Source organism: Taudactylus pleione, unplaced genomic scaffold (assembly GCF_031769625.1).
Source record: "Taudactylus pleione unplaced genomic scaffold, aTauple2 ptg000019l, whole genome shotgun sequence".
Taxonomy (NCBI): Eukaryota; Metazoa; Chordata; class Amphibia; order Anura; family Myobatrachidae; genus Taudactylus; species Taudactylus pleione.
In genome coordinates, this window is record NW_028284421.1 from 38,966,360 (window position 1) to 38,981,817 (window position 15,458).

At 42.5% G+C, this 15,458-nt stretch overlaps 1 protein-coding gene across 1 annotated transcript in view; it reads right to left on the reverse strand.

The window, feature by feature from the left end:
- Positions 1–492: 492 nt before the first annotated feature.
- Positions 493–15,458, reverse strand: part of LOC148540566 (uncharacterized) — a 115,830-nt gene continuing 100,864 nt past the window's right edge. The window contains exons 13-16 of the mRNA XM_088444391.1: positions 13,617–13,765; positions 11,357–11,431; positions 6,666–6,764; positions 493–4,244 (exon numbers count right to left, since the gene is read on the reverse strand). Coding sequence (XP_088300517.1) covers positions 3,000–4,244; positions 6,666–6,764; positions 11,357–11,431; positions 13,617–13,765 — 1,568 coding nt within the window. The 3' untranslated portion in view covers positions 493–2,999. The remainder of the gene's footprint in view (positions 4,245–6,665; positions 6,765–11,356; positions 11,432–13,616; positions 13,766–15,458) is intronic.

Here is a 15,458-nt window from a genome sequence, read left to right on the forward strand (position 1 = left end):
TAGCTGTTTCTTTAACTTTTTAAGAAAAAATCCAGATCCAAAACCAAAACATGAAAACAAAACACGGAGGTAAGGTTTTGGCAAAAATAAATCCAGATCCAAAACCAGGGGAGATCAAGATCCAAAACCAAAACACGGGGGTTGGCGCACATCTCTATTAATGTGAGTTACTGTATAGCATTTTAGCAAAGTCTGCTTTACAACTTCCAACATGATGTTTTACCATTTTGTTTGAAGCTGCAAAGTAGACACTGTTAAAATACTTTAAATAGCAATATTAACATATCTGCATGTGGGATCGACCTCTTACTGGTCTTGATTTAGATCTGCAAGCAAACGCTATCTAAAAATCAGGGCAAACACGCACAGAAATGCAAACATGGACAAACAGATTCTTAGTAAATTTACCCCAAAGTATCCAATGGCAAAGTTATTGATTGTAGTACGTTAAATTGAATGAAAAGTAAAAACATTTATTTATTAAAAGTAACATATAGCAATGTACCATTAGGAACAAACCATAATAAAATAAGACTGGGCAATTACAGACAGACAGAGGTAAGAGGGCCCTGCTCACAAGCTTACAATGTATAGGGAAATAGACATTGATACACAAGGATATGTACTACCTATTGCATATGGTCTAGCCAGATTGCAGAGTTTCTTGGTGGGCGCATGATCCAGTCACACAGGAATGTTGTTTCAAAGTCAGGAGGATGTGAAAGTGAAGAAAGAAAAAATATGTACGGTATAGTAATATTTACATAGTATGGAGGGGATGTACCACTCACTCACTATCTAGTGAAGTTCTGGAGGTTATGTGAGTGGTACTGGAATTTGATAACCTTGTCTGAAAAGGTGAGTTTTCAGGGAACCCTTGAATAGTTGGAGATTAGAAAGACTTGGTGCATCCCAAAAAAAAGTCCTGTAACCTTGAATGGGAGCGTGTGGATGAAAGATGCAGATCTTGTGCAAAGCGGAGGAGTCGGGATGACATATATTTTGAGATAAGCCAAGAGATGTATGTTGGTGTATATGGGTTAATAGCAGTGGCGGCTCCAGAGGTGGGACTGCAGCGCAGTCCAAATTTCAAATAGGGGAGCCAAACCAACAGCCCTTCCAATCAATGGCAAACATCGCCAGCTGGGGATCACTGGCAGTTGGTGTGGCTCCCCTATTTGAATTTTTAACTGTGCTGCAGCCCCACCTTTGGAGCCACCACTGGTTAATTGCCTTATGTGTAAATAAAAGTATTTTATATTGAATTCCGTAGAATACATGCACTGGGACACCGTGGAAGTTCATGTGAAAAATGAAGTAATCCGGAATGGTGTTCTGGGAACACCTAAAAAGTTTTATTTTTTATTTGATATTTGCTGTATAGTACAGCACAGTTTGGGCTGGGAGAAATAATACAGTTTGGTTGCCGTCTGCAGTGCAGCTTGTTCCTGACTGCAGTGCTGCTGACTTGGATGGACGGTGGCCATCTTGCGGAATCTGGCTGGCTACTCAGGGTCCTATCAAGAGTAGCAACACGCAGAGAAAATGAGGTGAAAATCCTATAGAATGTACTTCAAAATGTAAATTTGAGTTATGGAACCGTTGGTAAAACTGCGTATGTGAAAATTAGGGCAGTGTTATTCCAAACCCACCTCCTTTACGGTTTCCAGGCTTGGAGACGTGTGTGAAGTGGAGACCACCATGTGAAAGTGCTGCAGGGGAGGCATTGTCCAATTGTGTGAGCCATTTTTCAGTTTTTGCCAGAAGGTTGAGGTTGTTAGAGATAAAGAGGTCATGAATGGATGTTAATTTGTTACAAACAGGCATGCATTCCATAAGGCACATTTTAGAGATTTGGAGGGTGATGTGAGTCAGCTGTGAGTAAAGCATGTAGGTGGGGCCTGGATTTCGTGGTATGTCACCGGCTAATAAAAACAGAAGAGAGAGAAATTTGTCAACAGAGTACATGCCGACATCTTCATTATGTCAACATGTACCAAGTCAACTTGAACAGTTTAATATATTATGATGACAGGAACTGCATGTCAACAGAGTACATGTCGACATCTTCATTATGTCAATACAACATGTACCATGTTGACTTGCAACATGTCAACTTTGAAATAAATGGGGAATTCAATTAGGTGCGCGTTTGAGAATGTAAGTTCATTGCACTCTGTGCTAATGCGTGCTCCCAAGAAATGCGCAATCCAATTAGAAATGCCTATTTGCACTACTTGCTGCAAGGTTGTGCACATTTTGTACAAAAAATTAACTGGGAGAACAGCATTAAAAAGTGGGGATATCCTGAACCCCTCAAAAAGTGACAACAGAGCTAGCAGAACCATTTAGAAGGCTGTTCGTTGCCATAAAGAAACTACTAGAGGCTCTTAAATGGTGTCAAATGGCTGATTTTTGCACTTTTTAATAATAGTTTAAACATTTTACTTAGGATCTTATTAATCTTGTCCTTGAAATATGAAGTAAGATAGTAGCTGGTGGGTTGGGTGTGGAAGTGCATGATTATTTATTGGGAGAGGGGTGTATAGGAGGTTCTGCATTGTGTCCCGACATCTTTTCCTTAAGATAGAGATTTTCACTACCTTTTCACCTGTACTGGGAGGTGTGCACACAAAAACACAGATTTTGCGAGTTTGTAATTGAATTGTAATTTGTGGTGCGAATTCAACACCAGAAAAGCTTGCAGGACCCAACTCGCACCTAACTGAATTACCCCCAAAGTTGACTTGTTCACAATGTCGACACCTATTTTCAACCCTAACACTAACTTTAACTCCAACCATAAACCTTTACATTTATAATGTGACATTATGACATGTCATATTTCGACATTTTAATTATGTCAACATGGTGCAGGTGTCGACATGTAGAATGTCGACATTTTAACTATGTTGACATGGTAAAATTTGACATTATGATGTCCACATTATGACTGTCTAGATAGTCATTGTAGACTTCATGTCTGCATACCGAGTCACTCAGCGGCAAAATTGTATTATCATTTTATCAATCTCAGCTATGCAGTCTTCTCTCTCTACTTCTTTTAAAGACTGCCTTAGTTGCCCCAGTGTAACAGGATATTTGTCTAGTACAAGTCTAGTAGATGATAATCCTCTATTTCTTGCCTCTTCATCAATCTCTAGCACAACACTGTTTGTTGCTTTACCAAGCAGTTCTGCCAACCTTTTCCAATCTAGACCTTGAGGATGAGGAGTATCGAGCAGACAACAAAGTCTCATAAGTGTAGAGCCTTCAAGCCAGCGTGTAGTACAATTGATTCCAAGACTGGATAGCATTCTTGTATCATGCTGGGGAAACAATAAGTCACATGGTTGTATATTCCCAACTCTACCACAAAGGGAGGAATTTCTTTTTTCAGCTTCCAGGATTTGATCAAAACTAAATCCACTGAGCATTTCAGTTATGGTGGCTGACAGTGGTATTTGAGGTTCCTTCAATATACAGCCTACTACAGTATCTATTCGTGAAGCCACTGTTATATTGCGCAGCTCTGTAGGACAAAGATGCAGCTTCTCATACTGTTGCTCCAGCTTATTCCGAAGGAACATTTCCACCTCTTTTCCTACCTTTTCAAACATATTGTAACAGTCTCCCTCTTTGTCTTTGTCTCTCCAACTCCCAGTCAAGTATAAAGATCGCTTATCTTCTGAAACCTCGACCCTTAAATGAGCATTTGTGACTAATAGCGCTCCTTCCTTCCAAAGATGGCAACTTTGTGATCCAAATATACGCATAAGCTGTATTTGAAGTCTCCCCACTAAGAAATGGCTGAAAAGTCCCCTGCTACCATCGTTCCAACGATATACCACTCCCCGTAAATTTTCCCAACCCCCATGCCTTTCAGGGCCGCCTCGTTTCAGCCAGCCAGGCACCACATATTTCCCTTCTGGTGTCTTTAAAAGAAGTTCAAATGCCTCCAGTAATTCCAGAGCAGTTTCAGCATCCCCATCACCATCTGACAAGTTCAGGGCTGCAACTACCTCCTCAAGACTCCTTTGTTGTTTATCTGTCCCAGATGCTGGGCTTAGAGCAAAGTTACCAAATCTGGCAAATATATCTTGCAATAGCCATTCCAAGTCTAAAATAACCACACCTGATGACAAAGCCTGGGAAGTACTCATTGAGTCAGATTGCAATTCAGGTGTAAAATGTTGTTCAGGATTTGCAGTTGAGCATGAAATGCAATGAGGCAGGTACAACAACTGTCAAAAGAAAATACATAAGAAGCTATTAAATCATGCACAAAACATCATTAATCACATAACAGATAAACCTGTAAGCTCAATCATCTCAAACTTGATAATATTCACAATACAGTCACCTTCATAAAAAGTGATCCAACTAAAGTTGTTTTAATAGTCAAAATGTTGTTCTCTTATAACTAGAGTACTAGTCTATTTAAGGTCTTCTTTTCCTAACTATAATTAAGTTTCTTAGACTGTTTTATTACGTTTATTTAAGGCAGGGATGGGGAACCTCAGGCCCGGGGCCGTATAAGGCCCCCGGAATCATTTGGTCTGGCCCTCTGAGCTTTTTTCTGCTAGCCTCATCTGGCTAGCAGGGTGCCTAGAATGGCACCCTGCAGTCAGAATCAATGCAGCAGTGCCACCTGGAGTGTCCTTAGGACGACTCAGGCATTCACACCGCTGCCCTTACAGCTCCCCAGAGCATCCTCAGGATGCTCCGGAGATTGTTGTAATCATCGGCGTCTGTGCCCCCGCCCCCGTGTGACATCACATGGAGAGGGCGTGGCCTGCAATTGTTATATATATCAAAATGGCCCTCGGAAGAAAAAAGGTTCCCCACCCGATTTAAGAGATGCAGTCTGGAAGCCGAAGGTCGAAATCCCGACGCCTGTCATTAGACCTACGCCGGGAGCCCAACGCTCGGCATACCGAACGAAGGTAACCCGGATGCGGACAGCCGCGGGGGGGGGTTAGGTCTTAGGGCTCCCGGGGGGACTTAGGGTTAGGCACCCCCCCGGGAGAGTTAGGGTTAGACTAGGGAAAGAGGGGGTCATGGTTAGGCATCCCCAGGGGGAGGTTAGGGTTAGGCACCCCCCAGGGGGAGGTTAGGGATAGGCACCCCTAAGGGAGGGTTAAGGTTAGGGGGGGGGGTTAGGGTTAGCATTACTTACCTAAATCCGCTGTCGGGATCTTCACCCCTGCCGGGCTTCCAGTGTCGGGATTTGAACCAGCATGATTCAAGAATGCTATCCAGTCTTGAACCATGCGGCCGGCGGTAATACACACTGATTCCTTATTTAATTATTTCTCAAGTGCTATCAAAACAGAATAATCTGGGGTAATTATGGATTCAAGAATACACTTTGCAAACAACTGTGCAAAACCGCAACTTTGAAAAAATACACTATACATAACTGGGTGAGTACTAAGGGCAAGATTCAAAGATGGACGCATATCACACAGCCACTTCGTCTTTGTACATGGCGGCTGTGCAATAATATGCTAATGCCACAGGAGGTGTCGTGTGTGAATAGGCACCTCCTGTCACGGCAGTGTAACAGCCATTTTCTGGGATGCTGTCTGTCGCCGCCCCCAAACTCCAGCAGCATGTCAATCTGGCTGTGGTGTTTGGGGAACTACAATCGACATCGCAACCCCGGATCTGCACTTGCGCAGTGTGGCTTCTGCCATGCGCAGATCTAAAAACACTGGACATGTACGTAAACCATCGGGTTTTCGTACATCTCTGAATTAGGCCCTAAGATTATCAAGATTAGCAGGCTGACATCTGCACACAGGCTACCTAAGGTACAAACCAGCTCAGGAAAACAATATTCCTATAGTAGTACCTCCGTTCAATGCCCCATATGTTTGCTAGTAATTTCATAAATTAAACAGCAAATATAGCATATTGGAAACAATGTAATTAACAGCGGCGCAGAAACGTTGATGCGCGTTTCGTCTGGGCTGCTGAAAAATTGTTGTATTGATAACAGAAATAGCACTGGGAGGGAATACAACTTAGTCCTCTGTATACAGAGCAACAAAACAAATTTATGAGGACAATTGATCAGCACTTATGCAAAGCAATTACCAAAATTATACAACCTACACGCAGCCCCCCCGAGCTGGCGAATAAAAATTACCAAAAAGTAACCTGTTTGAGCGATCAAACGGGACTTTTCACGGCCGCGACAACGTCCTATCATTTTGACGGGCTGCTATTTAGTTTCATATAAACATGGATAAACAATTGTTACTTTGGACTAATAGCCTAAATAATTTCTGGCTGTAATCATCTTCTTATGAAAAGAACTACTTATTGGAAACATTTCTGATACTTTAGGAATGAATTTCCCTACTGTGTTGATATAATCAAACTTATGCATTCTCACGAACATCTAGAAAAGAATTTACTATAACATTGGGAACAAAAACAGTACACTTCCTATCAGCGACGGCAAAAAAATGTATATTACACTTTTCTTTACTTTTTTGCAATTTCTTTACTATAGTTTTCACCATTCACTTTTCTAAAGATTCCAAAATGAGGATATATTTTAATGTATACCAATAAAAGTGAAACGATTTAAATATTTATACTAGAGTGAGTTATATTGTAATAATCAGAAGACACTCAGAGCAGAGTAATTATACCTCCGAAATATTATGTAGATATTCCACAGCTGTTAGCAGTGTGGTTGGGCAGACTGCCTTTGTCAGGTCACCAAGTTCTTTCAAACACCTAAAACGAACCTGTACAGGTACAAAGAGCAAACAATTGGACAACATAAATGCAGCCGTTATACATGTTCTTCAACTGGAAGAACCATTTTCCCAGATGGCAATTTAACATTGTTTAATTTGTTGAAAGAGTAAATGAACTCACTGATTAAGGGGCATATTCAATTAGGTGCACAATTTGCAACACTTGTGATAGTGCAGACAACCAGGGCCGGATTAAGGGGAGGGCGACAAGTGCGGTCGTCCTTGGGCCCCCACACACGGAGGGGCCCCCACTAGCAGCGGTGCGCTGTCTGCGCCCGCTAGTGTCCCCTCCGCTAGTGTAGACCGCGCAGTGAGCACGGCCACACTACCGGCAGCAGCTGTGTGTATGTTACAGCAGCCGATAAGAGTCAGACAGACTCTCATTGACTGCTGCACAACGGAAGGGAGCCGGCTCCCCCCGCAGCTGGTGATAATGGGAGAGACGTCATGACGCTGACGTCTCTCCCAACTGTGCAACAGAAGAGCCGAGACTCGCGTCAGGAGCGGGAATTCAGGTAAGCTTTTTTTTAAAAAAAAAATTTGTGTGTCTAGGGCACTGTCACTGCGTTACAGGCGTCCCTGTATAGGGGGGCAGCTACAAGTGTCACTGTATAGGGGGCCACTTCATGGGGGCACTGTATAAGGGGGTGTTTGCTACTGGAGGCAATGCATAGGGGGGCTACTACTGGGGCACTGTATAGGTGGGGACTACTACTGGGGGCAGAACATGGGGGACTACTACTGGGGCACTGTATGGGGGGACTACTACTGTGGGCACTGTATAGGTGGGGACTACTACTGGGGGCAGAACATGGGGGACTACTACTGGGGCACTGTATTGGGGGGACTACTACTGGGGACAGAGCATGGGGGGGACTACTACTGGGGGCAGAGCATTGGGGGGACTACTACTGGGGGCAATGCTTTTGGGGGAATACTACTGGGGGCACTATATAAAGGACACTGCATAGGGGGGATTATTACTGTATAGGGGTGGACTACTACTGGGGGGGCAGCTACAAGGGTCACTGTATAGGGGGCCACTTCATGGGGGCACTGTATAGGGGGTGTTTGCTACTGCGGGCAATGCATAGGGGGAACTACTACTGAGGGCAATGCATAAGGGGGACAACTACTGGAGGCACTGTATAGGGGGGACTACTACTGTGGGCATTATATAAGGGGTACTGCATAGGGAAGATCAATACTGGGGGCACTGCATAACGGGCACTACTACAGGGGGCACTGCATGGCAGGGACTACTACAGGGGGCACTGCATAAGGAGCACTGTATAGGGGGGACCATTACTGGGCACATTGCATAAGGGGCACTTCTACAGTGGGCATTGCAAGAGGGGCATTAAGGTGAATAGAAAGAAAAAAAAATCCTATGGTGACGAGAAATGGTGGCATATAGGGGACCCCACAGACCTTAATTCGGCCCTGCAGACAACAAATGTCTTCCTGAAGTCAGCACCATAGACTCACAAGCAACCTTAGACCTAGAATGTTTTTCAGACATTTTAGAGCAGTGGTTCTCAACCAGAGGTACTCATTGTGATGTTCAGGGGTACACAAAAAATGTGTTTAATGACAGAGTGGGAGAGAAAGAAGGGGTCCAGGTGATAATTAGACACATAGGGAAAGTAATTTCCAAGGGGTCTCTATTCACATAGGGTCCTAACAACAGGCAAGAAAATACAGTGACATGATCATTGGCGTTTCCTGCAGAAAAGATTATCTAGATTTAGTAAAATCCGGATCATTCCTGACACAGCACCCCTAATGTCAGAGCTTGTGACTATAACATCTATCTATGATATAGCAAATTTTGTACTACTTTCTAGTTGATTAAAAATAATAAAGTTTTCAAAAGAATGTGAACATTAATATGAAAAATATTTTAAGCCCATCCATGTAATTGTGAGAATATAAAAGCTTTAAAAAAATATTAAAAAAGCATATGTGAAATATAGTTTTATTGCTCATTTAAAAAATAGTTCTTAAATTATATATATACAGTCAGGTCCATAAATATTGAGACATTGACAGAATTTTCATATTTTGGCCTCTATTCACCACCACAATGGCTTTGAAATGAAACAAACAAGATGTGATTTAACTGCAGACTTTCAGATTTAATTTGAGGGTAATTACATCCAAATCAGGTGAACGGTGTAGGAATTACAACGGTTTCTATATGTGCCCCACACATTTTAAGGGGCCAAAAGTGATGGGACAAACTAAACAATCCTAAATCTAACTTTCACTTTTTAATACTTTGTTGCAAATCCTTTGCAGGCAATTACAGCCTGAAGTCTGGAACGCATAGACATCACCAGACGCTGGGTTTCATCCCTGGTGATGCTCTGCCAGGCCTCTACTGCAAATGTCTTCAGTTCCTGCTTGTTCTTGGGACATTTTCCCTTCAGTTTTGTCTTCATTACGTGAAATGCATGCTCAATCGGATTCAGGTCAGGGGATTGACTTGGCCATTGCATAACATTCCACTTTTTAGCCTTAAAAAACTCTTTGGTTGCTTTTGCAGTATGCTTCGGGTCATTGTCCATCTGCACTGTGAAGCGCAGTCCAATGAGTTCTGAAGCATTTGACTGAATATGAGCATATATTGCCCGAAACGCTTCAGAATTCATTCTGCTGCTTTTGTCAGCAGTCACATCATCAATAAATACAAGGGATCCAGTCCCATTGGCAGCCATACATGCCCACGCCATGATACTACCACCACCATGCTTCACTGATGAGGTGGTATGTTTTGGATCGTGAGCAGTTCCTTTCCTTCTCTTCTCTTCCCATCACTCTGGTACAAGTTGATCTTTGTCTCATCTGTCCATAGGATGTTGTTCCAGAACTGTAATGGCTTTTTTAGATGTTGTTTGGCAAACTCTAATCTGGTCTTCCTGTTTTTGTGGCTCACCAATGGTTTGCATCTTGTGGTGAACCCTCTATATTCACTCTTGTGAAGTCTACTCTTGATTGTTGACTTTGACACATATACATCTACCTCCTGGAGAGTGTTCTTGATTTGTCCAACTGTTGTGAAGGGGTTTTTCTTCACCAGGGAAATAACTCTTTTGTCATCCACCACAGTTGTTTGACGTGGTGTTCCGGGTCTTTTGGTGTTGCTGAGCTCTCCGGTGCATTCTTTCTTTTTAAGAATGTTCCAAACAGTTGATTTGGCCACATCTAATGTTTTTGCTATCTCTCTGATGGGTTTGTTTTAATTTTTCAGCCTAATGATGGCTTGCTTCACTGATAGTGACAGCTCTTTGGATCTCATATTGAGAGTTGACAGCAACTGATTCCAAATGCAAATGTCATACCTAGAATCAACTCCAGACCTTTTACCTGCTTAATTGATAATGAAATAACGAGGGAATAGCCCACACCTGTCCATGAAATAGCTTTTGAGTTGATAGTCCCATTAGTTTTGGACCCTTAAAAAGTGGGAGGCACATATTGAAACTGTTGTAATTCCTACACCGTTCACCCGATTTGGATGTAATTACCCTCAAATTAAATCTGAAAGTCTACAGTTAAAGCACATCTTGTTTGTTTCACTTCAAAACCATTGTGGTGGTGAATAGAGGCCAAAATCTGAAAATTCTGTGAATGTCCCAATATTTATGGACCTGACTGTATGTATATATATATATATATATATATATATATATATATATGAGAAATATACTGTATACATACAATGATCATAGCATATTTATTGCCTTTATATGTTGCGGCACCTATATATTTTATAATAGCATGTATATTCATTTACAAATGTTTCGTATTGCAAACGTTGCGTGTGCAAATAACACAAATGGGCTGACTGGTGGTACCCAGATATAAATGACTGAAAACCACTGTACTAGGGAATGAAAATGCAGATACACAAAAACAACTGCAGAACACAATCAATAGAAGCAGCAGAGTAAACAACTTTTGTGAAATTACACCTTTGCAAACCAGAGGACCAGGAGGGCAGTCCCAAACCCCTCCCCTATATGTACAGCAAAACCTCAAGGCTAGCCCTGCCCAGCACTTGGTCCTATTAATTTCTACGGAAAGTGTCAGCGAGTGACCGCTCATTACCGGCGGGGACCTGAAAGGGACTAGTTGCATCATCTATTATGGCTTTTTGTTTTTCTAAGTACTCTGGATGTCTACAGATGTGTCCTAGCAATCACTTACCTGGTCCCGGCAGCTCCAGTGTCTTCTTCCTGGTCCCGGTGATCATGTGTACAGCACTTCCAGCGGAGACGTCTGAGGCGGTTCTGGACAGTATTATTCCTATATCCCTCTCCCTATTGCCTAACCCTAACCCCCCTTGCAGCCTACTGTGAACATGTCGACGTAATGAGGATGCCGACATGGTTCCTATTGACACGTTGAACCATTTTGACCGCATGGGGTTGCCCTTTTGTCAACATTGTCACTGTCAACCATTTGACCAAATCCCATATTATTTTGTGTTATATTTTCTGCATTACAACTGGGCAAAGCAGTTGGGGGTTACAGTCAGGGGCTAGTACAAAGGATGCCCACACATTATCACTTACCTTCTGAGTGCGTAGCTGCAAGACTTGCTGCATGACCATATTACAAATCTCAGGCACAGGTTCATCTTTTGAGTTCTAAAGTTGCAAACAGAGTAGGCCTATTACACATAACAAAATAAAAAAGATAGAGCTGTACATACAGCAGTCCTAGATTCTATGACGTGTGACCTTCTTATATCTACAGAGGGTACGTAAGTGAGAATTACGTGACTCCCTAACTGTATGCAGATTATATAACTATCTGTTTCGGTCACGTTTTAAGTAGATGCAATGTCAGAGGATTTAGGGGTAGAAGTTAGGAGTCTAGTGATTGCAGTAAGAATGGAGAGATCAGATGGTGGTAGGGTGCCTTGTGATAACTGTACGTAAAGGTGTCCAAAACCACAACTAATATATCTCATGTTGCAATTTTTTTGGTACATCATCATAACCAACAAACATCATTCAGATAACTGTCCAAGTTTCAAAATTCACCTAATTTTTTTATAATAATTCTGTTGGGACGCGGTTAAGATCCCGACAACCGGGTTGCTGTCTGCTGGAACCCCGGCACTGGAATCCCGATCGCCGAGAGTACACCGGTGACGGAATCCTGACATGACTGGGGATACCGACGTCGGAATCCCGGCAGAAGGCATCCCGATCATAAGGAGATGACCGGGGGGAGGGTTAGGTTTAGGCACCCCAGGGGGATTTAGGATTAGGCTGCGGGAGGGGGGAGATTAGGGTTAGGTACTATGGGGGAGGGTTAGGCACTTACCGGGAGGGTTAGGGATAGGGAAGGTTAGTATGAGGGTGCAGAAAAGGAGGGTTAGTTGGTAAATAGGACAGGGGAGCATTACTCACCGTTCCCCTATCGGGATTTGAACCATCGGGATACAGCTGTCAATGTACTGACAGCCGGCAGCCCGTCCGTTGGTATTTCATACCGATTCCATTCTATCACTGTGTGTGGGCTATATGAAACACCATAAGTAAAAGATCTACACAAGCTTAATATATTAAGTTTATCGTATCTGTTAAGTCACACTGCAGCCCCTTCCAGCATCAAGCTCAGTAACTCATCAGTCACGAAATGCACATCTCCAAGGCCATTTTCACAACTAGATTACACTTTACAGCATGTAATCCTTCCTTGAAGGGCAGTTACATGGCTGCTGCTTTTGTGCTTCTTTTTCACTGTATCGTTCTGTAGTGGGATGTAGTCAGCATCCCAGAACTCAGAAACCAGATGGTCATAATACCAGCTCCGGAATTCCAACGGTCATCAGAATACCGGCTCCGTAATCCAGACGGTAAATATTAGGCTTAGGGTTAGAGGTTAGGTTGTAACATTCAGAATTCTGACCGCTGTGATCCTGTACCCAACCCTTCTGTAGCATGTAAGAGTAACAGAGTATAGCTAAGCAAGTGTTCTACCACTGACCATAAAAACGCAGGGCCGTAGCTAGGGTAGTACGGCCGGTGCCATCGTACAGGGTACCACAGGTCAGGGGGCCCTGTTTGGGCCTGTCAAATTTCTGTTTATTATCATTATTACTTGTAGCTTCCTCTTATTTAATCCCCAGCAGCTCCTGGCCTCCACTATCTCTTCCCTGGCCCTTCAGCATGAAGCCATGGCCCTTTTTTGGGTGCATTATGTCCCTTTGAAAAATGAGGGGGGCGCCAATGCTCTTTCTGGCACAGGGCACCAAAAAGTCTAGTTACAGCTCTGTAAAAACGTATTCATTGCAAACACTGTTGCAGGCTATAGCCAAAGAAAGAAGGATAAAGGTAGCTTCCACTCATTAATTTTAGGGATATATTTCTATTACTTGCCTTAACTGACAAGTGACATTATGCCTTTGGAGCAAAAGTTGAAATGTGAATGTTAAGGTATGTATCCACTACACGAGAGTGGAACGACTGTACGATTACAACACTGTAATCGTGCAATCATTCATCATCCTGTGCAGTGTATAATATGCCCACACTGAATGATATGTCGTTCAGTGCAGGCACCCTCCCTCATCCCCGAACATGCACAACCTTACGATCTCATCAGGTTGGCCTGCATGTTCAGGCGATGACAAATGCCGACAACAACCAACGGAAGCGCGCATTGCTGGTCGTTGTCGGCATAATTACTGCACGATTAATGAACGATTTAACGATAACGATGTCATAATTGTTCAATCGCTCAGTTTTCTCGTGTAGTGGATACACGCCTTTACAGTGGATGACAGTAGACTTCCCAGTGAATTCAGATAAGCAGTGTTACCTGTATGATCTGTGTGACGGTCTGTGTTAGGGCTTCTTTGATGAGCTTCACATGAGCCATATTTCTACAGTTTATGGGAAAAAACTGCTTCTGAAAACAATTGAATAGGTTGATCTCGCTCTTCATCACGTTTTCATAAAACTGGGCAGCTGTAAGGGATAAACCAGAAAGTTGTGCTGGAAATGATTAGCTATATGCATGTGCACCGCTTATATTCCAGATAAAGGAGTACTATAACTTCCAGCCAGCCCCAATTTATACAATGTAAGGCTTAATTTAGAAATGGCCGCACTCTGAATGCACTTGGGAAGAGACGTATATAAAGAAAAATGTATTTACATGCATCTCTTCATTCGGATGCATCCATCTCTAAACAAGTAGTATGTGCACCAGATATACATCCTGTCCTCATAAATCTAGCCTCAATACGCCACACAGCGCAACTTGCCTGCCGTGAGTGAGCTAACAGGTCACGTGCTACTCCGATAGCGTTGGGCGTCTTTTTTGGCGAATTGGCAATGCAATGCAACTAGGACGCACCAGCAGACTTTGCTGATTAATTTCATATGCGACACTTGTGCTTCATATACAGACACAGATATATACAACAGTACTTGGAATTAAAAAAGCTGCGGCTGCTACATTGCAGCACATCACATACAGATTCAAAGACTCACACAGATATACAAGTGTCACATATCAAATTAATCAGCATAGCCTGCTGCCACTTAGATGCATTTTCTGAAAAAGATGATGCAAAAGAGACGCCCGGCCCTAGCAGAGTCTCACAGGACCTGGCGCGCCGAGAGGGGCTTTTTACCGTGACTGTAAGGACACATCTGTACATCACACAGACCATAGGCAAACACAGGGAGGGTTTCCATCTGCCTGGAAACCCCCCTCCCCAGCCCACACCATAACCACAATAGAAATAGTAATGTCATTTTACTATTGCTGCATGTTCTTCACAGTATAACAAATGAAATAATTAGCACCACCTGTGGTTTTCTTTTACATGTACCTATAGATTGTAAGCTTGCAAGCAAGGCCTTCCTACCTATATATCTGTCTGTTATTACCCAGTTTTGTTCTATAAATGTTTCCAATTGTAAAGCACAACGGAATATGCTGCGCTATATAAGAAACTGTTAATAAATAAATCAGTCAGTAATAAATAAACTGTGCACCAACAAGGAGATCTGGAAAACATGCACTGTTAGGGATGTGCTGCTATAGAGCCCAATATGTACATATATATCCAGGGCAGTGCTAAGATATTCTGCTGCTCCCCCAGACTCCCGGACTTGCTCTGATATTCTGGAATAGTGCCCACATCTAAAATAAAATATTCAGCTCAGACAGGATGGCCTACTGCCGAATCTAATGACTTACTGTGATCGCTGGTCCTGTATATGCTGGAATTATGACACACTATATACTTTGTATGACACATATTAAAGCTGGTTAAGTGCTAATTCTACCCTCTTCATGGACTGGCCACACTCACGCTAAATTCAAGCATTTGGAAACCCCCCTCTAGAAACCCTGCATTTGCCACTGCAGACAGGTATGGAGTATATTTATGTGTTACCTATACCACTTGTACTAAATGTCAAATTCTCATTAACCAATTTGTACACAATATAATAACAATGTTTGGACTGTTATCAATAAATGCGAAAGCTGCAATATTAAATGTAATTAAATACAACATTCAATACATTATTAGTAAAAAAGTTTTAGAATGTCTTAAAGTACTCTAAGATTAAGGTATAGAACAAATAAACAATTGGAGATAACAAAAAAGTCATACAATTCTTTTGCAATAGAAAAAATAAAAAA